Here is a 27,771-nt window from a genome sequence, read left to right as displayed (position 1 = left end):
AGCTGGTAATCACATGGTTTGATTCAGTTAGGAGGTCGAACTAGTTCTTAAAGTGTTTGTCATGCTAGTTTAGACAGTGTCAGTACGTCTTTTTTTATACCACATCGTTGGCAAACAGGTATACGGCCCGCCTAATGGTAAGCGGTCACCGTAACCTATGGACGCCTGCAACTCAAGGGGTGTAGCCGACCCAGTAGAAACTTGTACACTCCTTTTTTGAAGAACCACCCCATACTAGGAGCTCATTCCAGTCTTGTACTGAAGACTGACTGAAAAAGCATGACACGTTTTTACGTTTGCGTAAAGATACGAAGAAAATTAAAAGCTTTACGCACTACATCTGTACTTAACAACGGCTGCAAAATTAGGTAATTACAAATTTAAATGTTATAGAATATTCTACCCGTACACAGAACAACCAAGTCCCAAGGTAAAGCTAAGCCAACATGCGTATGAGTAAGTACATCTACCATGTCCGGTATCGCAGCGTCCAACCAATGGCTAATAATATGTATAAATAAAAACACTTTCACAATAATTTAAATGTCGCAAAGACAAAGAAATTGAATAAACTAACAACCTATTGCGAACCCGAGCACGTTCTTGACGCTTTTATTTAGTTTCAGGCCAGGAGCGTATTCAGAAACCTACACGGAAAACCAATTCAGTAACCGTCGAGATGGGGCAAATTCTTGACGCTGAAGTGCACGCTCATATTGGGTACAGCGTCGCAGGGAGTGCGGAGTGCATGTCAAACAAATGAAGCTCATACAATGGAAGTGAGTGATGTGCCACCAAGATTAATGATGAGAGAAGACTGCATGTGAATGAAATGAGAATGTTGCGATGGATGTGTGGTGTGACAAGATTGGATAGGATTCGGAACAGGGACCGGCCCGCTATCCCTTATACGGGGTTTTGTATGGGTATTTCGTTAGGCTTAACTTACCCTACCCTTTTGACGCGATACCCTTTCATTTTGCTTTTAAAGCCCTAACGAAAGCGCTTACCTAAAATAGCCCAATACCCTTTCAAAACCCTTATCATCGGCTCAGCCTAACGCCATAAGGGTAAGCCTTATATTGGGTTTTATTTGCTTTCCCTTATAGAGCATATCGTGCGAGTTTAAATCCTGTACCTCGCTCATAAAGCACACATTACTCCGAACGAAATAACATACGATCGTTACCTACGGCGGCACTGTGTGTGATATTTGCGCGTTTCTGTTTGATGGAAACGGCTGTAGATAAAATAAGGTTCAATTTTCAATACCAAATACTTAAAGTTATGATAGGCTCCTGCTTTGCTCAGGTGTAACACAGGCAAACGCTGCTTTTTAGGGTTCCGTAGTCAACTAGGAACCCTTATAATTTCGCCATGTATGTCTGTCCGTCCGTCCGTCCGTCCGTCCGTCCGCGGATAATCTCAGTAACCGTTAGCACTAGAAAGCTGAAATTTGGTCCCAATATGATGTATATCAATCACGCCAACAGAGTGCAAAAATAAAAAATGGAAAAAAATGTTTTATTAGGGTACCCCCCCTACATGTAAAGTGGGGGCTGATAATTTTTTTTCATTCCAACCCCAACGTGTGATATATTATTGGATAGGTATTTAAAAATAAATAAGGGTTTACTAAGATTGTTTTTTGATAATATAAATATTTTCGGAAATAATCGCTCCTAAAGGAAAAAAAGTCGGTCCCCCCCCCCCCCCTTTAACTTTTGAACTTTTAAAAAATATGAAAAAAATCACAAAAGTAGAACTTTGTAAAGACTTTCTAGGAAAATTGTTTTGAACTTGATAGGTTCAGTAGTTTTTGAGAAAAATATGGAAAACTTCGGAACCCTACACTGAGCGTGGCCCGACACGCTCTTGGCCGGTTTTTTTTATCGGACTTGTCTTGATGAGTACCCGAAGTCTAGCTGATGCTGAACCCTGGCTACACCTAGGGGAACTCGGGTTTAGTGTAATACAGGCAAACGCGGTTTTCGTCATCGGACTTGTCTTGATGAGTACTCGAGTGAGCAGTACCCGAAGTCCAGCTGATGCTGAACCCTGGCTGTACCTAGGGGAACTCGGGTTTAGTGTAACACAGGCAAACGCTGGTTTCGTCATCGGACTTGTCTTGATGAGTACTCGAGTGAGCAGTACCCGAAGTCCAGCTGATGCTGAACTTTGGCTGCACCTAGGGGAACTCGGGTTTAGTGTAACACAGGCCAACGCTGTTTTCGTCATCGGACTTGTCATGATGAGTACTCGAGTGAGCAGTACCCGAAGTCCAGCTGATGCTGAACCCTGGCTGCATCTAGGGGAACTCGGGTTTAGTGTAACACAGGCAAACGCTGTTTTCGTCATCGGACTTGTCATGATGAGTACTCGAGTGAGCAGTACCCGAAGTCCAGCTGATGCTGAACCCTGGCTGCATCTAGGGGAACTCGGGTTTAGTGTAACACAGGCAAACGCTGTTTTCGTCATCGGACTTGTCTTGATGAGTACTCGAGTGAGCATTACCCGAAGTCCAGCTGATGCTGAACCCTGGCTGCATCTAGGGGAACTCGGGTTTAGTGTAACACAGGCAAACGCTGTTTTCGTCATCGGACTTGTCTTGATGAGTACTCGAGTGAGCAGTACCTGAAGTCCAGCTGATGCTGAACCCTGGCTGCATCTAGGGGAACTCGGGTTTAGTGTAACACAGGCAAACGCTGTTTTCGTCATCGGACTTGTCATGATGAGTACTCGAGTGAGCAGTACCCGAAGTCCAGCTGATGCTGAACCCTGGCTGCATCTAGGGGAACTCGGGTTTAGTGTAACACAGGCAAACGCTGTTTTCGTCATCGGACTTGTCTTGATGAGTACTCGAGTGAGCATTACCCGAAGTCCAGCTGATGCTGAACCCTGGCTGCATCTAGGGGAACTCGGGTTAAGTGTAACACAGGCAAACGCTGTTTTCGTCATCGGACTTGTCTTGATGAGTACTCGAGTGAGCAGTACCTGAAGTCCAGCTGATGCTGAACCCTGGCTGCATCTAGGGGAACTCGGGTTTAGTGTAACACAGGCAAACGCTGTTTTCGTCATCGGACTTGTCATGATGAGTACTCGAGTGAGCAGTACCCGAAGTCCAGCTGATGCTGAACCCTGGTTGCATCTAGGGGAACTCGGGTTTAGTGTAACACAGGCAAACGCTGTTTTCGTCATCGGACTAGTCTTGATGAGTACTCGAGTGAGCATTACCCGAAGTCCAGCTGATGCTGAACCCTGGCTGCATCTAGGGGAACTCGGGTTTAGTGTAACACAGGCAAACGCTGTTTTCGTCATCGGACTTGTGTTGATGAGTACTCGAGTGAGCAGTACCCAAAGTCCAGCTGATGCAGAACCCTGGCTGCACCTATGGGAACTCGGGTTTAGTGTAACACAGGCAAACGCTGTTTTCGTCATCGGACTTGTCTTGATGAGTACTCGAGTGAGCAGTACCCGAAGTCCAGTTGATGCTGAACCCAGGCTGCACCTAGGGGAACTCGGGTTTAGTGTAACACAGGCAAACGCTGTTTTCATCATCGGACTTGTCTTGATGAGTACTCGAGTGAGCAGTACCCGAAATCCAGCTAATGCTGAACCCTGGCTGCACCTAGGGGAACTCGGGTTTAGTGTAACACAGGCAAACGCTGTTTTCGTCATCGGACTTGTCTTGATGAGTACTCGAGTGAGCAGTACCCGAAGTCCAGCTGATGCTGAACCCTGGCTGCACCTAGGGGAATTCGGGTATAGTGTAACACAGGCAAACGCTGTTTTCGTCATCGGACTTGTCTTGATGAGTACTCGAGTGAGCAGTACCCGAAGTCCAGCTGATGCTGAACCCTGGCTGCATCTAGGGGAACTCGGGTTTAGTGTAACCCAGGCAAACGCTGTTTCCGTCATCGGACTTGTCTTAAACCTGAGTGCCCCTAGGTACCACCAGGTCTCAGCTACAGCGCTGGCTTGGGTACTGCGCACCCAAGTCCTCATTAAGGCAGGGCCTATAACGAAAACCGGGTTTGTCTATGTTGCACCAAACCTATGTTCCCCTAGGTACAGCAAGGGTTCAACATCAGCTTTACCAGTACTCATCAACACAATTCCGATGACGAAAACAGCGTTTGCGTATGTTGCACGAAACCCGAGTTCCCCTAGGAATAACCAGGGTTCAGCATCAGCTCTACTTTGGTTACTGCTCACTCAAGTACTCATCAAGACAAGTCCGATGACAAAAACAGCGTTTGACCATGTTGCACGAAACCCGAGTTCCCTTAGGAATAGCCAGGGTTCAGCATCAGCTTTACCTTGGTTACTGCTCACTCAAGTACTCATCAAGACAAGTCCGATGACGAAAACAGCGTTTGCGTATGTTAAACGAAACCCGAGTTCCCCTAGGAATAGTCAGGGTTCAGCATCAGCTCTACCTTGGTTACTGCTCACACAAGTACTCATCAAGACAAGTCTGATGACGAAAACAGCGCTTGCCTATGTTACTCCAAACCCGCGTTCCCCTGGGAAAAGCCAGGGTTCAGCATCAGCTCTACCTTGGTTACTGCTCACTCAAGTACTCATCAATACAAGTCCGATGACGAAAACAGCGTTTGCCTATGTTGCACAAAACCCGAGTTCCCCTAGGAATAGCCAGGGTTCAGCATCAGCTCTACCTTGGTTACTGCTCACACAAGTACTCATCAATACAAGTCCGATGACGAAAACAGCGTTTGCCTATGTTGCACGATACCCGAGTTCCCTTAGGAATAGCCAGGGTTCAGCATCAGCTCTACCTTGGTTACTGCTCACATAAGTACTCATCAAAACAAGTCCAATGACGAAAACAGCGCTTGCCTATGTTACTCCAAACCCGCGTTCCCCTGGGAAAAGCCAGGGTTCAGCATCAGCTCTACCTTGGTTACTGCTCACTCAAGTACTCATCAAGACAAGTCCGATGACGAAAACAGCGTTTGACTATGTTGCACGAAACCCGAGTTCCCTTAGGAATAGCCAGGGTTCAGCATCAGCTCTATATTGGTTACTGCTCACTCAAGTACTCATCAAGACAAGTCCGATGACGAAAACAGCGTTTGCGTGTGTTGCACGAAACCCGAGTTCCCCTATGAATAGCCAGGGTTCAGCATCAGCTCTACCTTGGTTACTGCTCACACAAGTACTCATCAAGACAAGTCCGATGACGAAAACAGCGCTTGCCTATGTTACTCCAAACCCGCGTTCCCCTGGGAAAAGCCAGGGTTCAGCATCAGCTCTACCTTCGTTACTGCTCACACAAGTACTCATCAAGACAAGTCAGATGACGAAAACAGCGCTTGCCTATGTTACGCCAAACCCGCGTTCCCCTGGGAAAAGCCAGGGTTCAGCATCAGCTCTACCTTGGTTACTGCTCACTCAAGTACTCATCAATACAAGTCCGATGACGAAAACAGCGTTTGCCTATGTTGCACGAAACCCGAGTTCCCCTAGGAATAGTCAGGGTTCAGCATCAGCTCTACCTTGGTTACTGCTCACTCAAGTACTCATCAATACAAGTCCGATGACGAAAACAGCGTTTGCCTATGTTGCACGAAACCCGAGTTCCCCTAGGAATAGCCAGGGTTCAGCATCAGCTCTACCTTGGTTACTGCTCACTCAAGTACTCATCAATACAAGTCCGATGACGAAAACAGCGTTTGCCTATGTTGCACGAAACCCGAGTTCCCCTATGAATAGCCAGGGTTCAGCATCAGCTCTACCTTGGTTACTGCTCACACAAGTACTCATCAAGACAAGTCCGATGACGAAAACAGCGCTTGCCTATGTTACTCCAAACCCGCGTTCCCCTGGGAAAAGCCAGGGTTCAGCATCAGCTCTACCTTCGTTACTGCTCACACAAGTACTCATCAAGACAAGTCAGATGACGAAAACAGCGCTTGCCTATGTTACGCCAAACCCGCGTTCCCCTGGGAAAAGCCAGGGTTCAGCATCAGCTCTACCTTGGTTACTGCTCACTCAAGTACTCATCAATACAAGTCCGATGACGAAAACAGCGTTTGCCTATGTTGCACGAAACCCGAGTTCCCCTAGGAATAGTCAGGGTTCAGCATCAGCTCTACCTTGGTTACTGCTCACTCAAGTACTCATCAATACAAGTCCGATGACGAAAACAGCGTTTGCCTATGTTGCACGAAACCCGAGTTCCCCTAGGAATAGCCAGGGTTCAGCATCAGCTCTACCTTGGTTACTGCTCACTCAAGTACTCATCAAGATAAGTCCGATGACGAAAACAGCGTTTGCCTATGTTGCACAAAACCCGAGTTCCCCTAGGAATAGCCAGTGTTCAGCATCAGCTCTACCTTGGTTACTGCTCACACAAGTACTCATCAAGACAAGTCCGATGACGAAAACGGCTTGTTTTTATGTTGGCAATTAACGTTTTCAACGTGTAATGTTAATGGTTAATTGTATTGATTTTCGGCCAACACTGTATATTTTTGAGCAACTTTGTGAGCTGATAAATAAACATTTTTTTATTTTTTTTTTATTTATTTACATGCATACATACTTATTTACATAATTATATTCATACATACATACCTTCATACATTCATACATACCTACATACATTCATACGTACGAACATACATACTTATCTATGGGCGACGATGATCGTTTACCATCGGGCGATCCATCAGTCCCTTTGACTCCCAGTTCATTAAAAATAATTTCTAGCCGTGTTCTACTTTTATCCAACGAAAACATGTTTCGTTGCAAAATTAAAAATGGGGCGCATAGTGCGGAGTGGCAACAGCGCATTTTCCTTCCTGTTCTTACACTAGCTTAGATTCATAATCCTGTCTCTTTCACGCAAGGCTCGACTACGCTTTAACAAAAGGGAAAGCCTTATAAATAGCGCTTAAAATAAGGGTAACCCTTATTAAAGGCTTGCAAGCCGTATCGGATAGCGGTAAGCCAATGCACAGGGCTAGCTTTATTGTTTTGCTAAGTTTTTTGTAAGGGCTAGTCAAATGAATGGGCTTGCAGTTCGAAAGGGAGAGTCTCTCGATTGGGTCGTCCTTACGTTAGGGATTCCCAATGAAAGGCTTGTAGCGCGGAAGGGGTTGTCCGGTCCCTGATTCGGAACGAGTGTATTAAGAGGAAGCCTGAGAGTAGCGCCAGTGACAGAGGTGAGAGGAAGTAGATTAGCATGATATGGGCATGTAATGCGGAGGGCAAGCAATGTTATAAAACGAGTGGTAAATAAATATAAATAAATATTGGGGACACCTTACACAGATCAACTTAGCCCCAAACTAAGCAAAGCTTGTACTATGGGTGCTAAGCGACGATATATTTATATACTTAAATAGATAAATACATACTTATATACATAGAAAACATTCATTACTCAGGAACATAATATCTGTGCTCATCACACAAATAAATGCCCTTACCGGGATTCGAACCCAGGACCGCGGCTTAGCAGGCAGGGTCACTACCGACTGAGCCAGACCGGTCGTCAAATATGAAAGTAGATGGATACACTTTTTATTGCTGTGTACTTAACACAGCAAAAAGAAGTGTACAAGCACATCTCGGACACTGGCGATCAAAATAAATATATGAAAGAGATACGTTCCTAGCACACATTCGTGCATTCTAAGCTCGTGTAGGTGAACGTACCATGTTTTTATGGGTGAGATATGACAGGTCGACTGTTCGCGTTTTTGACAGGTGGTAACTGTGAGGTAACCGAGAGGGGGTGGGCGGCACTTTCAGCGGGGAGCGGGAGTGGCCATACTGTACGATAGTACTGTTTATTATACTGTGGTACAAGTTTCTAATGGGTTGGCAACGCGCGCGTGGCACTCCTTGAGTTGCAGGCGATAGGTGACGGTGACCGCTTTCCATCAGGCGGAGCGTATGCTTGTTTGCCACCGACGTAGTATAAAAAGGATGTTTGGACCATCGAAGTGCTGGATATTATACTGTATTATTATTTAAAAGGCATCGTGGGTTCACTTTTCTGGCTGCCTCAAAAACGAAATGTAAAACTAGCGAAACCAATACATTTTCAATATTATTTTCTTCCAACATGAAGTTAAGAAAATGAAGTCCTAACTACAATGGGTCACCTAATCCAGTTTTATAATTTGAAGTGGATCAACCTATTTTCTGTGCTATCACTATCGGTTTCTAAAACGTTACTCTATATCGAGAACGTCACAAAGAATGTATGAAATGTCTGGTTTTAGTTCCATACTGTGTGAGCTAGACAGATCAACCAATAAAATGGTAACTCTTGACGGTTGGGCCATTTTTTTTCAAAGTTGTCCACCTCACTTTTTTTTTGGATTTGAAAATTTTTATGTGGTTTCCACTCAGAATCGCGAGCTCTTTCAATTCTAATAGGAGAAAAAAAGTGTCCCAAGATTTTTTCCCATTCCGTTACCATTTTTTCATACATTTTGTATGGCGGTAACGGAATGGAAGGTTCGAAAAAATGTATGGAAATCTTGGAACATTTTTTTTCTCCTATCAGGATCGAAAGAGCTCGCGATTTTGAGTATTAATCGCGTAAAAAATACCCATGTTACAAAAAAAGTGGGGTGGACAACTTTGAAAAAAATGGCTCAGTTACATACATACATACATACATACATACATACAATCACGCCTGTATCCCATAAAGGGGTAGGCAGAACACACGAAACTACTAAAGCTTCAGTGCCAGTTACACCTGTATATATTTTATATCGAAACAGGTGTCACTCATACCCTTTTCTTTCAACTAGTGTAAGACCTGGATGAACACTCGGACCAGTTACATTTGCCCCCCAGTCGAGGTTTGCCCCGCTGTACCTTATACCAAAGACATAATATAACTCCGTATAGACAGATAAAGTCTAAGAAAAAAACGTACAGTCAAGTGCAAAAATACGTATCGATTTTATCCGCTCAAAAATATGTACCGAGACCTTATACCGCCGACATAAAGTGCTATGGGACATATTTTTGATAAGTTGTACGCACCCATATTTTTACACTTGACTGTACCTCAGTACCATACAGAAAAAACCGGCCAAGAGCGTGTCGGGCCACGCTCAGTGTAGGGTTCCGTAGTTTTCTGTATTTTTCTCAAAAACTACTGAACCTATCAAGTTCAAAACAATTTTCCTAGACATTTTAACACATATCAAGCTAAGAATATCGTCCTATTACTGCAAATACCTCCTATCTGTAAAAAAGTCGTTTTGAGATATCCGCATTTTAAAGTTTGGATGTATTTTTTTATATTTAAACAAGGTCAAATTATGGTTTATATTGTTATATTCGATAGTTTGCATTATTTTGATTATTACTCAATCAAGAAAAGTCCCTAAGTTTTGATGTATAGGGGGTAAAAATACAATATAAATAAAAATGTGGTGCACTTAATAGGTTTTGGCTGTAGAAACATTTTTTCGCCATTTTTACTCAGGAACAGCATATAAGACAGAATTTCTATTAGATTAAGCTCAATTTTGCGTAAACTATTGTAATAAGATACAAAATAATAAAAAAAGGCATTCATTTTGAATTTATTGTCAAATTCAGTGGAAATTGCCAATGACATACAAGGTTTTACCTGTAGGAAATATTGCAGTATGAAATTTAAGGCTCCTTATCTTCACTAGAGGTAACTTAAAATGCATTTTTTTGGTAAATAAGGTGCTTTTGTAAGTTTATTATTTATTTAATATATCAGGTAAATGTACTATTGTTTGAAGTTTGTCAAAATATACAAAGCCCAAGAGAATGAAAAATGAATTTATTAAGAAAAAAGCATAAAGAACATTAATCATCCTCTTCTTCACTACTGGATTCGCTCGCTGCAACATCCGGTACACGATCTATTATGGTAGTATCACATTTAAGTGACCGAAACCATTCATGGTACTCCTCAGGAATGACCCCTTAGTCGCAAAGGCCAACTAAATCATTCTTCTTGGCTGATGAGATTGCCAATGGCTTGTTGTACAATTGGCACAATTGCAGGCATGGTAATGTATTTTCAGGGGTCGGTGGCGGGTCCACTGAATTGGGGTTGTTAAATATACTTCCTTCTGGCCCAACTCGTCATTTTCCAAATTGCACCCCTTCTCTCTTGGATCTCACTCTCACATCTTCACTTTCTCATGTCGCTAAATGCGGCTGTATTCGGCTGATGCTTTCTCATACCATGACTTTCTTTACTTGTCTTATAAAGTCAGGCCTCCTAAATTTAAAAGTAAGATACTTCGTCAGCGTAATTTTGGTAGGATGAATATCAGTAAACTTCGAGACGATGCATCGAAAATTGACTGGGGTGCTGTCTCTAGAGCTGCAACTGTAGATGACCAGGTCTCACTTTTTAATTCATTTTTGACTCAACTCTACGACGTACACGCTCAGTCCTTTCGATCAAAGTCAAGCACCGTCCTGCTCCCTGGCTTACTCCGGGCATCAAGGCATTATTAGACAAAAAGAACTTTGCCAAAGCCAGATACAAATCCAACCCCACGGAAGCGAATAAATTTCGCTACCACGCCTTACGCAACCGCTGCAGCACCATCACTCGCGATGCTCAAAGACGCCATATTCACCAATCCGTCGAAAATAGTGACCCGGCGAAAGCGTGGAAGTTTCTTCGGTCACTCGGAGTCGGAAAGTCTGAGCAGAACTGTCCCAAAAACCCAAGCCATTCTTATTGGGAGCCCAAAACTACTTTCCCGATTAGACTTTGCCAATGTTCCCCCTATTTATTTTGATGCCGTTCTGATTCCATATTCGCAACAAGTAAAGATCCTTGGCATCATCATTGACAGTACGTTATCCTGGGGACTTCAGTCGAGCAAAGTCAGCAGGAAGATATTTGCGGCAGTTGGTTCTCTTTCCTAAGAGAACCAACTGCCGCAAATATCTTACTACGTAACTTCCTCCCGATTCCTACCAAAATTGCCCTCGCACAAACACTTCTCTTTCCCATTTTGGATTACGCTGATTTTGCCTATCTCGATCTCACTGAGGATCAACTTAGTAAGCTTGAGAATATCCAAAACGTCTGCATTCAGTTTATATTTTGGTTACGCAAATATGACCTTGACTATGTAATTATGTATCTCACTTCCGTTTGCAGCTCAAGTGGTTCCCTATCCGTCTTCGTCGTACCTTTCACATTTTTTCTCTTCTGTATTCTATCCTATTTAACCCTGCTACTCCCCGCTATCTTAAAAATCGCTTTAGTTATCTCTGTTCCACTAGGTGCGCCCAGAATTTAATTCTTTCTGTCCCCTCCTCTACTTCAAAATTCTATAATCATTCTTTTACTTTTCAAGCTGTGCGACTTTGGAATTCCCTACCTTATGACATAAAACGTGCTCAGTCTCCTGAATCTTTCAAGAGACTTTCTACTACAAACTATTATATGTGTATTTATTTATATATTTATGCATATAGTTATTTATCTTTATGTATGTAAGTTTATGTATTTTATATTTTTTAGTCTGTATTGTGCGATAAGTTTATTTCTTCAAATTTGTTGACACCTACTGACATAATGTAAATTTATCAATTTCCGCTACCTTAAGGTTGTCTGGAAGAAATCGCTCTTTAGCGATAAGACCGCCTGTTCTTTACCTTTGTTTGTGTTGCTTCCTTGTTTTGTATTGTTGTATTTTATCAAGGTGTGCAATAAAGAGTATTTGTATTGTATTGTTACTTTAACGAAATCTTACCCGCCTAGCAACCGGCCGGTGTGCTGGTCACCTTGAGTATTTAACTGACTACATATATTATTCCATCCAAAATATTACACTAACACTCTCTAAATGCAGTTCAAATAATGTTAGTATTATCTTTATGTTCAATGGTTATTAGTATGTATCCAAATGTGGCATAATAATGCCCTGAACATTTCAATAATATTAACCTCAAACTTAAGTTACTTATTACTTACGGTTACTTATTAGTATATTTATTACTTACGGTCTGAATCCTTATTTCCCGTTGCCAGTCTAACGAGCCTTCTGCTTCTTGAATTCATTTTTATCATAAACAGACAATAAAATAGGCTTTTAAACTGTTTATCGAACAACAAAACATAATAAAAACAAATTGTCTTATCGGCGCGTGAGCAGCAACTGAGTGAAGTTAGCTACGGCGCGAAGCTCGCGAGCACGCTTAGTTGGTTCTTCCTGTAGAGTTTTGAGTTGTCGGAGCAAACCTATACAAGGTAAAACCTATTAGGGCGCGGTATAATGTTGTGGCAGTAAGATATTGTTGTTAATGAATTCAAAGAAGTTCTGGAAAAATATGCTAAAAATGTTTGGCATATTTTACCTGGCGTAAAAAAACATAACTTAATAGAAATACTATACAGCAAAAAACTAATATGAGTATGTAGAATGTTTTCTCTGAAAATAAATTAGTTAATATTTCATAAAATTATGATGCAAAAAAACGCTATATGCCAGTTGAACTTTTTACCTGGAGGCGAAAACATTAATTAACGTATTAACATACACATATCGGATTTTGCCTGTTTAGAATGCCAAGAAACTACCAATATGTTACGTTATGGTTTAGCTATCTTTTGAATGCGAGGTCGTATCAAAACATGTGTCGGATGAGTTTGTAGATATTGAAAAAACATTTCTAATGGTATAAAAAAAGGCATTTTGACAAAAAGTCACATAGTAGGTATTTGCAGTAATAGGACGATATGGGCCAAATTGTCAAAACTGAGGTTCAAAAGTTTTAAGCCTGTGTCAAGAGATGGCAGTCTTTGCACTGTGATTACACATTTTTACTTCGACAGTAACTCTCTATAATACTCGATCCTCTTTGCTTATACATACAATCAAAGTTTTGTTCGTTCCATTCCTGCCAGTTTTCGTGAAACGATCCCTACAGACTATTACACTTAAACCTTAAATTTCATTCAACCACGTAATTCATTAGCGGCTACAAGCCTACAGGTACCAGACCTAATTACTTTAGGTAATTAGCGAGTTATTCTGCCTAATGAGCTTGCTGTACTTATACCAAGAGTTTTTCCCTTTTAAAATACATTACTAGATAGCATTAGGAAAATCTATGTAATAATTGTTACGCCGTGGCTTGCGTCGGCGACGGTCGCGCGACGGCGATGCGACGCATACGAAATCAAACCTAATGGAAGTATGAGACGCGACGGCGACGGTCGCGCGACGGTCGCGCGACCATCGCCCACGCAAGACACGGCGTTAGTCCTAGTAAATTATTAAGGTGGCTATTTTCGATATACGTCAAGTGTAAAAATATGGGTGTACACAATCTTACTCAAAAATATGTCCTATTAGCATCTTAGTCCGATGTAATAAGAGCGTAGTACCATATTTATGAGACGATTATTTCGATACGTATTTTTGCACTTAATGATATTTTAATTTAACGTACAATTAATGATATTTTAAATGACGTTCACGGTATCAAGTAGCGTTATAAAAACTCAAATCATAAACGAAAGAAAAAATGACAAGACCCACTGGTGGCCGAGCCGGTACAGTATGGGCACTCCCGCTCCCCGCTGAAAGTGCCGTCCACCCGCTCTCGGTTACCTCACAGTTACTGTCAAAAACTAGAACAGTCGACCTGTCATATCTCGCATACAAGCACGGTACGCGTTCACCTACACGAGCTTAGACTGCGCTAGGAACGCGCCTCTTTCATAGATTTGATCGCTAGTGTCCGAGGTGTGATGACCAGGGGGGTTACCATGACGTGCGAAAGCCGTTCAGTTTAGGTTGAGAAAGAGGGACGGAGCTATGTAACTGCTATAGCTGTGTCCCTTTCTCTGAACCTAAACTGAACGTCTTTAGTACCGTAGTACGTCATGGTAACCCCCCAGACTGCGTTTCGATCGGGTTCTAGCATCAACGATTGTCGTTCCAGTGTGCGTAGACGAATGGAGAAACGCTCACGAAACGCTCACGCAAAGAGGATCGAGTATTATAGAGACTGTCGAAGTAAAATGTGTAATCACAGTGCACAGACTGCCGTCTCTTGACCCAGGCTTAAAACTTTTGAACCTCAGTTTTGACAATTTGGCCCATATTCTTAGCTTGATATGTGTTAAAATGTCAAATATTAATATTAGCGCCATCTAGCTGAGCCTACCCCAAAGGTGTAATGCCAACTAGACCACCGTACCTTTTTCTGTATGGTACTGGGGTACGTTTTTTTCTTAGACTTTATAGTCTTTGCGCTCACGATAATATCTCTTCTCTTTCGCAGCTATCTATCTCTATTGCTCTTGCGTATTGGCACGACAGAGCCAGACTATAGTTTCGCAGAAATGCCATTCGGCTACGGGGTCAGTTAGGCTAGCTGAAGCGACAATCGTTGACGCTACGTGGCGATCGACACACAGTCTGGCTCTGTCGCACTAGTACAAAAGAGGAAGAGAGAGCTAGCTACGATACGCTCATGAAGCATAAATCGCGGGTCGATGCTGATAGTATTCTAGCTACTTAGTCGCCTTTGGAATTCACTCCCGCTGAGTATCCGACAAGCTCCAAGTAAGTTTTCATTTAAGCGGTTGTTATGCAAGCACTTTCTAAAACAAGAGTTCGAATAATATCCATCAATATTATATGTATTTCATTGTATGTATTATATGTAATATTTGAAATATTAATTATAAATATCTATTTATGTAAAAGTATGTGTAGTCTATGAGGCTTTTACCCTTAAGGGGCCCACATTTATTTTAAGTTAATTTTTTTTTCTCTTATTGTTAATTATTTCTCATTTATGTTTTAAGTATGTGTGGAACAAATAAAGCTTTTTTTATTATTTATTTATTTATTTTATGTGTAGTCTATACATATATGTAGTTTGATTTTCTTCTTAGTACATCACCTTTTTGTTTTCTCTCTGCACCATTTTTTAGGGTTCCGTAGTCAACTAGGAACCCTTATAGTTTCGCCATGTCTGTCTGTCTGTCCGTCCGTCCGTCCGTCCGTCCGCGGATAATCTCAGTAACAGTTAGCACTAGAAAGCTGAAATTTGGTACCAATATAGTATATCAATCACGCCAACAAAGTGCAACAATAAAAAGTGGAAAAAAGTATTTTATTATAGTACCCGCCCTACATGTAAAGTGGGGGCTGATATTTTTTTTCATCCCAACCCCAACGTGTGATATATTGTTGGATAGGTATTAAAAACCGGCCAAGAGCGTGTCGGGCCACGCTCAGTGTAGGGTTCCGTAGTTTTCCGTATTTTTCTCAAAAACTACTAAACCTATCAAGTTCAAAATAATTTTCCTAGAAAGTCTTTATAAAGTTCTACTTTTCTGATTTTTTTCATATTTTTTAAACATGTGGTTCAAAAGTTAGAGGGGGGGGACGCACTTTTTTTTCCTTTAGGAGCGATTATTTCCGAAAATATTAATATTATAAAAAAAAAATCTTAGCAAACCCTTATTCATTTTTAGGGTTCCGTAGTCAACTAGGAACCCTTATAGTTTCGCCATGTCTGTCTGTCCGTCCGTCCGTCCGTCCGTCCGTCCGTCCGTCCGTCCGCGGATAATCTCAGTAACTGTTAGCACTAGAAAGCTGAAATTTGGTACCAATATGTATATCAATCACGCCAACAAAGTGCAAAAATAAAAAATGGAAAAAAATGTTTTATTAGGGTACCCCCCCTACATGTAAAGTGGGGGCTGATATTTTTTTTCATCCCAACCCCAACGTGTGATATATTGTTGGATAGGTATTAAAAACCGGCCAAGAGCGTGTCGGGCCACGCTCAGTGTAGGGTTCCGTAGTTTTCCGTATTTTTCTCAAAAACTACTAAACCTATCAAGTTCAAAATAATTTTCCTAGAAAGTCTTTATAAAGTTCTACTTTTCTGATTTTTTTCATATTTTTTAAACATGTGGTTCAAAAGTTAGAGGGGGGACGCACTTTTTTTCTTTAGGAGCGATTATTTCCGAAAATATTAATATTATCAAAAAATGATCTTAGTAAACCCTTATTAATTTTTAAATACCTATCCAACAATATATCACACGTCGGGGTTGGAATGAAAAAAATATCAGCCCCCACTTTACATGTAGGGGGGGTACCCTAATAAAACATTTTTTTCCATTTTTTATTTTTGCACTTTGTTGGCGTGATTGATATACATATTGGTACCAAATTTCAGCTTTCTAGTGCTAACAGTTACTGAGATTATCCGCGGACGGACGGACGGACGGACGGACGGACGGACGGACGGACAGACAGACATGGCGAAACTATAAGGGTTCCTAGTTGACTACGGAACCCTAAAAATGAATAAGGGTTTGCTAAGATTTTTTTTTTATAATATTAATATTTTCGGAAATAATCGCTCCTAAAGGAAAAAAAAGTGCGTCCCCACCCTCTAACTTTTGAACCATATGTTTAAAAAATATGAAAAAAATCACAAAAGTAGAACTTTATAAATACTTTTTAGGAAAATTGTTTTGAACTTGATAGGTTCAGTAGTTTTTGAGAAAAATACGGAAAACTACGGAACCCTACACTGAGCGTGGCCCGACACGCTCTTGGCCGGTTTTATTGAATCTCTGTTTGGCCCTATGGTTGACTGGTAGATAATGCCTTTTGGCATTAACTCCGCCATTTCTACATTTTTGTGTATTTTTGTGCAATCAAGTTTAAATAAATAAATATTTATGTGACTTTATAGAAGCCCATCGAAACGCAGTCCGGCTTTGTCGCGCCGATAAGAAAGAGCGATATTAATTATTGATACCTACTACACTAAGAGAAATTTGCATTGTGAATTTAACAAGTTCGACTTGTTGCGGCTTTATACGTTTGAAACAAAAGTATTTTAGTAAACGGAATGAATCACAATGTTGATGATGCAAGTCGAATTTGTTCGAACAACAAGGTCAAACTTGTTAAAAGATATTTGATTGAATCAGCCAAACGAATGGCATTTCTCCGACGCGAAACGAATACGAAACGCCGCGAAAGGTAGTCTGGCTCTGTCGCGCCAATACGCAAGAGCGATAGAGATAGATATCTACGAGCGTTTCGTTTCGTGAGCGTTTGTGCCATTCGGCTACGTACCCAGGTACGATAACGATATTACCGTAAGCGTTTGGACATTCGGCTACGCAGGCTGGTAATGGGTACCTAGCCAACGCTTGGTAAACTAATCATTGTCATTGTATTGTAGATAACCGATCGGTAAAATTATTGATGACTGATAACTTTGATTTGACCAATTTATTGCAATATTTATTGAATCCGAATAGGTGATTACCGAACCGGCTGTCTTTATATAAAAATATATAATAAAGTCTTTATATAAAAATATATAATAAAGACCCGCGCTCCGAATCGTTTCTGGTGCAAAGGCTGGCCATAGCGATCCAACGGGGTAATGCCGCAAGCATTATGGGCACTTTTGCACCGGAGGCGGTGCGGAGCGGTATTGACTAATTAGTGTTTGTAATTATTTTTAGTTAAGGCTTTTTTTTTGGACATGTATTTCAAATAACTATAAATTGTTAATAAAAAAAAAAAAAGTCATTTATATAAAAATAAAATACAAATTGTTTACTACTTATTATAGCGTTCGGTACACATATGTAAACAAATTAAATGTCGATTAAGTATTAATTTGATTGTTTTTCCATATCAAATGTATATTTATGAATTTATAATTTTATAAACTTTTATTACAATGTCGTCATGTTTCATAATATACATGTATTATTTTTTTCTTTTTTCATCATTTAATTTGGAATCATTGGTAAGTGAAATTAAATTTGTACTCATCCGATTTCTACATTATTTCTTAGATACCTAACAGTGGCGGCTGGTGAAAATTTCTGCTAGGCAACATTGAGCAAAATGAAACATACCTTAACATTAGGTACTTTACTAGTAATCAATTTTAGGCAAGCCGGTGGGAATCGGCTTGTATGGACCAGCCGCTGCTGATACCTAAATACCTATAGAACAATGCTACACAGATTGGCCTAGGCCTAGGCATGCATGGCTCAAATAATAAGCACGTGGTCATCGTTTATTTTAGATTTTTGGTAGATTTTATTTGTATTCGATTTCGGTGAATTGAAAGAACCCCGCAGCAAACATAGGGAAAAAGTGGTTTCAGTCAAATCGCATGAAATTTTAGTATGATGTAGATTTAAGTCTCCTGATTATTTTTTTATAAGGGCACAACTCCCTCAGACTTATACTTTCAGAAATAATCAAGTATATATTTTTCTATTTACGCGACGTGTTTTTAGAAATCAATATATCTAAATGATACTCACTGACAGTTACTGACAGTTATTAATAGTTTCCCGATATCGGATTGCAATATCGACTTTCTGTAGGTTGTCGATTGGAATACGTCTCAAACCCCGAGGAGCGACAAGATTATTGCAGACAAAGGAAAGATTTCTTGCTGCCATCATCTAGTATGCTTAACATAAGTGTTGTGCTTAATTAAAATGTGCTTATAATTAGTACGTAATTATCGAAAATAATAAATCATCTTTATAATGTAGCTGTCTGTCACATTGACTTTCATTTTATCAGTTATCTATGTTACGAACTCTATGCAAAACAGAGCAAAGAGGAGGAATTACGTAAATAAAATAGGTAATTTACATATATTTTGTATAAAACAATTAAATACAATTATTTATTGGACAAAAATAACACTAAATATTTTACAACCCATTATCCGCAACGCAGGATTCGTCATGAGGTTACAGCCATAAATCAGCAACAGGCGTCGTCCTTACACACAAACAATAAAGCTATCCGCAACAGGCTTCGTCATTTACCCATATGTGGGTTATTGCAACAACAACATACGCGCAAACTAACTAGGACCCGCCCGAGTCGTACCGGGCCCAAAGGTTCCCATCACACTAGCAGCATTTCCACGCTGTATAGCCAATGAAATCCCCTGCACCAGATACGACCCGGAACGCGGATCGCAGCCCCTATCCCTAAGTCGGCGACCAAGTTCCCTAACAAAGGCTTTAGCCTCAGTTCCCCAGGGTCCCGCCGTCTCCACAGCAAGTGGCACAAATTTGTACATTGCTTCCAGGGCGCTGTACTTTGCGTGCTTGAGTCTAGCTGCAAACTCTGCAGCTGACCCAGCAGACTTAATTGTGAGGCCAAGGTGGGACGGAGCAAAAGTACTCACACACGTGGCGTCCAACAATAGGCACTGACCCTTCTGCCACGGAACCAACGTGAGTCCGTCTGGCCTCTTGCCGTCCGTGCGAGATAACCCTGGAGGTTCTAACACGCAAGGAATGTTGGCTGCCACAAAAGCCCGGCGAACCACGTCATGAATCGTGTGATGCCTAGAAAAACGCCCTGCGCACCTTTGGCAACTAAGCCCATGGTGACCATCCTCCTCGACAATGACGCCACAAATGCACCGGTGCGGCTCACACACCTTACAACCCAACCGCAAGGCCACCGCTATTCTCAAAGAATCGTTATCCAGCATGGTGCCTAGCTGAGGGGAAGGTAAAGCGTGGAGCCACGCTCCGGATTCAGGACTCGTTACAGCTTTGAGACGCGCTAAGTCCGATCCTGCCGCGCTGCCCACCAAAGTTGTACAAATTTCTTTGCACAAGATATCATCCCATGCTCTCTGGGAGCCGAGGTTATCCGGGCGCTCGTTACTCTGGCAAACAGTGGACCACCTAGAAAAAGCTTCACCTACAAAAGGTACATGGGTATTGTCACCATTACAGGACAAAATGCGAGCAACAAGCCCCACAGTCCCATGAGCCGAAGCAAGGAACGCCACCACACCCACTTCCCGACAGCGCCGTATACCCAGCCCACCATGACGAACCGGAAGGGAAGCCTGACACCACTGCGAATCGCTCAGGCGCACATTGATAATAGACTCCAACGCAGATTTAATGGTATCATCCAATTTTAGAACATCATCCTCGTACAGCCAGGTAGGAGAAGTCCTTAGGATGTACAACAACAATTAAATTAATTATTTTCGAAAGTATAAGTCAGAGAGAGTTGTGCCCTTATAAAAAAATAATTAGCAGACTTAATTCTACATCATACTAAAATTTCATGCGATTTGACTGAAACCACTTTTTCCCTATGTTTGCTGCGGGGTTATTTGTTACGTCAAAGTATTGGGTCATCTTGAAATGCAATCGTAATTTGGAAGTATGTATGTCACCAAAACGTTCTAATCTACATGAAATTATCATTGAGTTGTATCAGAAACCCCATGAATCAAAAACGAAAGTAGTTCATTTCAATAACAAATGCATATGGATTGGAATATTTTTGCGTAAGTACAGTCAACCAATTGAAACCCTAGGCCACTCTACAACCATGTCAAATTGACAAGCAGTAATTCTTACAATCTGGTTTATAACGTCACTATGACATAGTTCTACAGTGGCCTAGGGTTCCAATTGGTTGACTGTACGTCCATATTCTTTAATAAGTATTACTCAGAGTATATTTATTTAATAAATTTGTAAATTAATACTTTACCCTTGTTTTAGAGCATTCTAATCATTCCCGAACGCACTGAAGTGGAATACGCCAATGAAAAATACTTGTATAATTTATCAACAAGGGTCGTACGGTACGGAAGGAGAAGCGCCTACTACTACAATCTAGTTGCTGGCCTTAGACATACTTTTGGAAATAATATCACGGTATTTTATAATTATTACTAATAATTCAATCATCACCATCATTCATTTAAGAGTCACCAGACTTTTATTATTGTTCTGCGCGGGAGCACTCTCTGTCCGGAGCTTGGGCTGCGGCCTCGCGTGCTTAGGACCTTCTCAGAGACGCTCTTGGCCTTTGGCCTTACGCGGAGCTCGACCTTCGGCCTTCGCTAGGTTTCGAAGCTTTTCGCTTTTTAGACACTTTTATTATTGTTCTGCGTGGGAGCACTGTCTGTCCGGAGCTCGGCCTGCGGCCTCGCGTGCTTGAGAGCCTCTCAGGGAGGCGAATCTTCCATTTGTGCCGGTCGTCTGCCTTCAGTTTGACTTGCTGATACGACCCGAAGTTAATTCTTTCCTTCATTTGTATCATACGCTCCCCAGTCTCCCTTTATAAATTATAATTCAATACTGTAAACAAAATCATGTAAGAACTAAACTTTAAAATATAAATCAATCAAGGCTTAGAATATATTTAAGAGTAGTTTACTGGATATATATTTCAATTTATTATTCGCAGATTAATTTGCTATTCTACGAAGGCCAGAACAACCAATACAAACGCAGCCTAGTGGAGATAAAACTGAAGTTATGCGATCTCTTCCAACGGGACCAATACTTCGGGAAAATGTTTAGCCAGATTTTAAGGAAACATGGAAAGTCCTGCCCTTTCCCACCGGTATGTATCTTCGGTGTTGTTAAACCTTTTTTCGTAATGTAGGTCGGGCATGTAATATTTATATTGGCTTTTGTTTTCACGCCCGAAGGGTTATGATACTTACGTAAATCTACATTGTAACACAGTAAGCTAAAGCTTGTATTGTGAGGTACAACTTGGCAAAAAAGGCTAGAAATGGAACTTTTTTTTTTATCATAGCAACACTTACCACTAGAAGTGTCAAAATAGTTGCCACATGCAAAGAGGTATATATGGTGGCGCCCCTAATTATTTTTTACTCTTTTTTGCCAGGCTATAAGTACAGTTAAAATCAAAGTCAAACAAACATCGAAATAAGTAAGAATCTCTCAATCAGCATTCTACTACAAAATCATTTCTTCCTTTTAGGGACTATACGAGTTTTTGAACACAACGCTACCTTCGGAGAAATTTCCGAATATCCTGCTCTTTGAGAAGGGAAAGATCGAGTTGGTATTTAACCAGCTGCCCACGCAGGACCTTGTTGCTAAGATTTCTACCATATTTACTATTAAGAGGTCTTAAGTTTGTAGACAGCTCTTAAGAAACAACAGCAACAAGCTGATAAGAGAATGTGTATAAGTGAACAGGCATCTTCTGGGCGAGCTCACTCCATCGTAGGCCACGTCTTTGCCTTTGGCTAGTCTGTGGCCAAGAGTAAGCCCATTTATTATAAAAAAAAGTGTATCTTAAGATGTGAAAAAAATGTAAAAGGCACATTGTAATGGTTTGGATACGTGAAAGGGAGGGATGACTAAAAAGGCTGGCAAAGATAATGAGGAAGGAACAAAAATAGCAGTTGAAAGGAGGCACAGCAGGAGGCACGGGGAATTTCGCCGATAAAATCTGGGAAATCCTAAAAAAAGACTAGTTCAGGTGCTCATTAAACCGGCGGGCTTGTATCTATAAGGAATTCATTGAAATTAAAAAGGCGAAAGAGGTCAAAGAGGTATCTCAGGATCGTAACAAGTGGAAATCCGTGGTATTCTTCCTTTCTGTGCGGGAAACAAGCGCAGGCCGGAATACATATAATAGCTGTTTTCTACGTACGAAATAAAACTATGGAAACGGATTAAATCGCGTATAATGAATTTACAATTCATACTGACGTTTCGAACATTTTACAGGAAAAAAACGTATGTTTAAAACAATATGTGTCAGGTTGTTTTTATAAAATCGACATGTTGATTCAAATATATTGCCGATTCAAATGACAAGTAGCTTGTTGTTTGAACCAAAGAGCACGTAGGCGCTATTTTAACCAAAAAACTTGTTGAACGAACATGAAAACTGGTTGTATTTTCTCTCAGTGTAGGATCGAAAAGGGGATAACTAAGTTGATTCTTAAACCAGTTTCCGATCCCAATGTTCGTAGATAAACTAACACCAACGTTAGTTTGTCAATGTAACTCCTTCATAGAAAGGGTCATGCTTAAAGTTTTCAGACAGTATTTAATATTCGTCGAACGTTGTCTATTTCTATAGTGTAAATGTATATATATATAATGTAGTTTGCATTGTAATTCAGTTTGTACGTCCGTCGAGCAACTTTGCCGGTCAAGGCAGGTGGATAGGTAGACTAATATAGCGACAGCAGTTCTACTTTATTATAGGTTTAAGGCTCATTGAGATGGCGTGTGAAATTGCATGCGATTTTTGACATATTGTGTTCAGACACATCCTAATTTATGATCGTAATTTGATATTCTTTTTTGAATATACAATATTTAAATACGATTTAAATGCCAGCTCATACAATGAGTTTTTCGGAACTTATGTACGAAATGTCGTATTGATATTATAATACATTTTCTACGACCGTGCACTTAGTTTCTAATAGTTTTCTAGAATAACTTTTACGAATTTTACAAACGGCGTTTAACTGAGTCAAAAAACACTAGAGGTGTCATTATCATCAATTTTTGGCTTCTCAAATTGTTACCCACGCCACTCCTCTTTTTTGATCTCTTTTAAACGCCAGTTGCATGAAATACTATGACAAACAGTTCTGTACTTTTATTATCTGTGCACCGTCGGAAAGTTGGACGGTGGATTTACATGTGTAGCTTGTCGGTACAAGTTTCGCCACAACTTTTGCGGTCTCGCCTCAAACCTCGCAGTTTTGTTACATTTTATATTGTTGGCAATTGTATAGACAAGTTAGACAAGTAACAAACATGTCGATTTAAACTTTGTAAGAAAACAGTTTTATATAGGGGCAATATTAGTAGATCGGATATTTTAGGGTAAAAATGACATTTTTGCTTGAAGTATCGTTATTTTTGACAATGACATAAATGATCGAATAGTAGCTTATGAGTCATTAGGGTTACATCGGGGTTTTGGGAGCGGGAATGAATTCGTGTATTTCTAACTCTGTTTATAGTAATTTGAATTACTGGCCCCGTAGCCGAATGGCATTTCTCCGACGCCAAACGAAAGCGATACGCCGCTGGCTCTGTCGCGCCAATATGCAAGCGCGATAGAGATAGATATCTACTAGCGCTTCGTTTCGTGAGCGTTTCGTGAGCGATTGTGCCATTCGGCTAGCCACCCTGAAATATATATTTAACTATGTAACTGGCTCTAAATGTACCTATGTTTATCTTTTATCGTTTTTACCATTTTTGGGCTAGTGTAAATCATTCCCGCTCCCAAAACCCCGATGTATGAATGACAAAGAGGATCGAGTATTATAGAGAGTTACTATCAAAGTAAAATGTGTAATCACGGTGCATAGACTGCCATCTCTCGACACAAGCTTAACACTTTTGAACCTCAGTTTTGATAATTTGGCCCATATTGTTAGCTTGATATGTGTTAAAATGTCAAATATTAATAGTAGCGCCATCTAGCCGAGCGTTCCCCAAAGGTGTAACGCCATCTAGGCCACCGTTTTACCTTTTTCTCTATGCCTTCGAGGTACGTTTTATTATTAGACTTTATCCGTCTATACGGAGATACGGAGTTACATGTCTTTGCTAATGATTAAGGTCACTTTTGACATTGATTTAAATGATAAATATAGTTTTTAGACATAATTATAAATATTTTTAAACCAAAGGTAAAATGGAAAAAAAATGGTGCTGGAATGGTTGGTACCTCAGTTGTTGGTGAGAGCGGCTGGACCGGCAATCCCAAACGTCACAGGTTCAAGTTCTGCCGGAGGTGAGAATTTTTCCATTATACATTCAATTTAAAAATATCGACGTTTCTGCATGGTATTGATAAAACCCCGTCCCCCGTCGCCCGTGTGGTGATGGGTTAAGAATTTCACCACCCCCTTTCTTCCCTTGGGTGTCGTAGAAGGCGACTATGAGATATGGGTTAAATTGTGGCGTAGGCGAGAGGCTGGCAACCTGTCACTGCAATGTCAGAGTTTCGTTTTCTTTCAACCCCTTATTTGCCAAGAGTGGCACTGAAACTTGAGTAGTTTCATGTGCTCTGCCTACCCCTTCATGGGATACAGGCGTGATTTTATGTAAAATATAAGTATTAAAATTGAATCAGATGACTCAGAATCCGATGATGCCACTTCTAGTAGAACTAGAAATTATCTCATTCATTTTTTTTATTTATTTTTTATGTTCCTATATATAGTGGGAATAGACGCGTGGGGGACGGGAACAATGTCATGTTTGCATTAATGACCTGGACGCCGATCAAAATGTAGTGAACTGTAAGACGAAAGTTCTCATTTTGTGTTTAGTGACGGTGTTCCGCGAGATTGAATGGTAAGTATGACAATTTTCTTATGGAACATTGTATCAATCCTTAAAGTGTCACTTTGAACTTGTAATAACTATTCAATATTGAGTTTCATTTTAAAGTAACAGTGTCATTTTTGCTATAATGACACTAGTACTTTAACAATTGTAATGGTATTGGGGGACCTAAAATACCATGCTGAAGGCTTTAGAGAATTAAATAAATTAGATTGATTAAGGTGTAGATGAATCTAAGGAGTCTGAGCTACTATATGGGGTAGTTGTAAGGAAAGGCAGATGGCGATTTATAAAATTGAAATATATTATCGCAAATTTATTAAGGTATAGGGCGTTCCTATCAAAGAAATCTATAAGGCATTCGTTATATAAAATGAAATCAAAAATCTATGAATGCGAACTTGAATACACTACAGAAATACGTACTTGAGGAAAACAGTTTAGGCCTTTATCACTTGAAATATTTATATAAATTATAAGACAAAAGTGTATACAATACAAGTCAAGCCCATACCTTTGCGGGGACAATATAATATATTAAATCAATGGCTCATGAAGTAAGGGAAAACCCGCTAAAACCCTTACTTCGCCTTATTAATGTACGTCTACATACAATGTCTACATAACATCTATAGGCTCTATTTAATACAACAATACAATAATTCGTCAGGAATTGTAATAACAGAATTTCCATAATTTCCAAGACAGTTTACTCTAAACACAGTTTGAGTTATAATAAATGCACATGATGTTTAATCTGTAGGATATAACAATATAATATCGATCGTCTCGTTTCAATCCTTTACGAAATGTATTTAGGTACATTAGATATCTCAGGAACTCGAATCCTGGTTTCAACAAATATATATGGAATATATTTAACATAGTGGCGAGGCTCGAACTCGCACTAATATTCACCAATAAAGTGTCATACAAGATATGTAACACAAAGCTGAAAAAAACTGAAGAAACATTATACAGTTACTTTAAAATACTAATTAACCATTACGAGGTTATAGGATTTGTCCCAACAATAAATCCAGATTATAACGCAAGAATTGAACTTGCCTTGCACTTGAACAAAGATAATAAAATATGTTGTGTTACTTAAAATACAACTTGAGACGATGTTTTGATAAAAGAGGTACTTAGCTCATTTATCGCCGAATCCGGAACCACTGGCTTTACTCTCTACTATTACTACTCAATTAATACAATTATATATGATCAAGGAACAAATTTTAACAAAGCTGTAAAGACTAGGGTCTCCCTTCGAGTCTAAAATCAGAGTGTCCTCAACTCTCGGCCTTCGTCCTAACTGGAGTCCCTGCAAACCCAACTTATTTCTAGTTACGCTAATATCAACTTTATTAACAATGATATAGGGATTTCGTCGCTACAATTATCCAATTGCGCCCACGCTTTCTCTATGGGACTTTATCCCTTCCAAGGCTCTGATTAGTGTGCTGTCTCGCTCTCTCTTACTGCAGCGGTGCACGTTGTCTCGCTCGGCGTGGTCAGGGGCTTGAGAAGGACCCCCCGCCGTCACTTTTGCAACGAGTGGTACGGTCATGGTCAAATGCCTTGACACATGGGCTCCAGATGTCCTGGAAACAGTTTAACAAGGAGAGTAGACTTTGTATGGAATAATATACCATATTAGAGTATGATTACGTTATAGGTTTGGTGTACGGTGCATTGTGCGATAGCGGTTTTTCTGTTGTTCCAGTAAACTCATAAATAAATCTTATAATGGGTTTTGTTTTTAAAATTCTAAAGAATATCTTTTAACTAAAATATTGGGTAATCCGAGAATGGGAAACAGTCTGCTTTCTATTTTTATTGCCGCCCTTTTTTTTTTTTCGGCTAGCCATTTAAAATTTATTACTCTTAACCGATGGCAATTTTAATCACCTATTTATAACTACTTAGTAAAGCACGTATTCACGTATGTGGGATACGGGTTGCCATCTCACGCCCCTCTCTGGTTAGTCGAACAAAATTACCCCGTCTTCTACGTAACTTATATAACATGAATACGAGAACTTGGAAAAAATGTAAACACTTTTTATTTATATCTTAATAATTACTTAATTAGCGATGGAATCTGGCGTTACTTTGTGCACGTCCACAATACTCAAATCTAGAAAACTACTTTATTAATCCGCGAAAAGGTAGCGCGCTTGTCAATCAATGCTATCCTGCTACTCGCGTCTTTGTCCCAATGTTTACAAAACGAAAGGTAGCTTTAAACAAGTTAATTATGCTTCTTTCTTCTCTAACAAAACCACACTATGAGACTCGTAATGGGCAATAAACCAATAACAATAATATCTTAGCGCCGGCGCCTATACTTCTGAAGGAACTACCTGACGTTTGGGCACGGATAATAAAATAATAATGAATTTAATATTTTAAAATATAACAATTTTTATAGTATCTTATTGTTTGCACTTAGACCGTTACAATTACTGCCTCTAACGATTAACCATATGTCTCTTTGCACAAACGACATCCTATCTTAGAGCGTTATTTGGTAGTGCTAATGAAATTTAATTAATTTTGTATCTTGTATTTCAAGCTTTATGCGTTTT

General features: G+C 40.2%; 1 protein-coding gene across 1 annotated transcript; it reads left to right on the top strand.

Moving 5' to 3' along the window:
* The first annotated feature begins 564 nt into the window (after nucleotides 1-564).
* Nucleotides 565-22,565, top strand: LOC125232799. The gene is made up of 4 exons (XM_048138579.1): nucleotides 565-779; nucleotides 20,585-20,740; nucleotides 21,276-21,434; nucleotides 21,822-22,565. The coding sequence occupies exons 1-4, from the start codon at nucleotides 774-776 to the stop codon at nucleotides 21,975-21,977; spliced, it is 477 nt and encodes a 158-aa protein (XP_047994536.1). The 5' UTR covers nucleotides 565-773; the 3' UTR covers nucleotides 21,978-22,565.
* The last annotated feature ends 5,206 nt before the right edge of the window (nucleotides 22,566-27,771 follow it).

The sequence above is a fragment of the Leguminivora glycinivorella genome, chromosome 13 (assembly GCF_023078275.1).
Source record: "Leguminivora glycinivorella isolate SPB_JAAS2020 chromosome 13, LegGlyc_1.1, whole genome shotgun sequence".
Taxonomy (NCBI): domain Eukaryota; kingdom Metazoa; phylum Arthropoda; class Insecta; order Lepidoptera; family Tortricidae; genus Leguminivora; species Leguminivora glycinivorella.
Note: the sequence above shows the minus strand (reverse complement) of the source record. Positions and strands in the feature narration are given on the sequence as shown.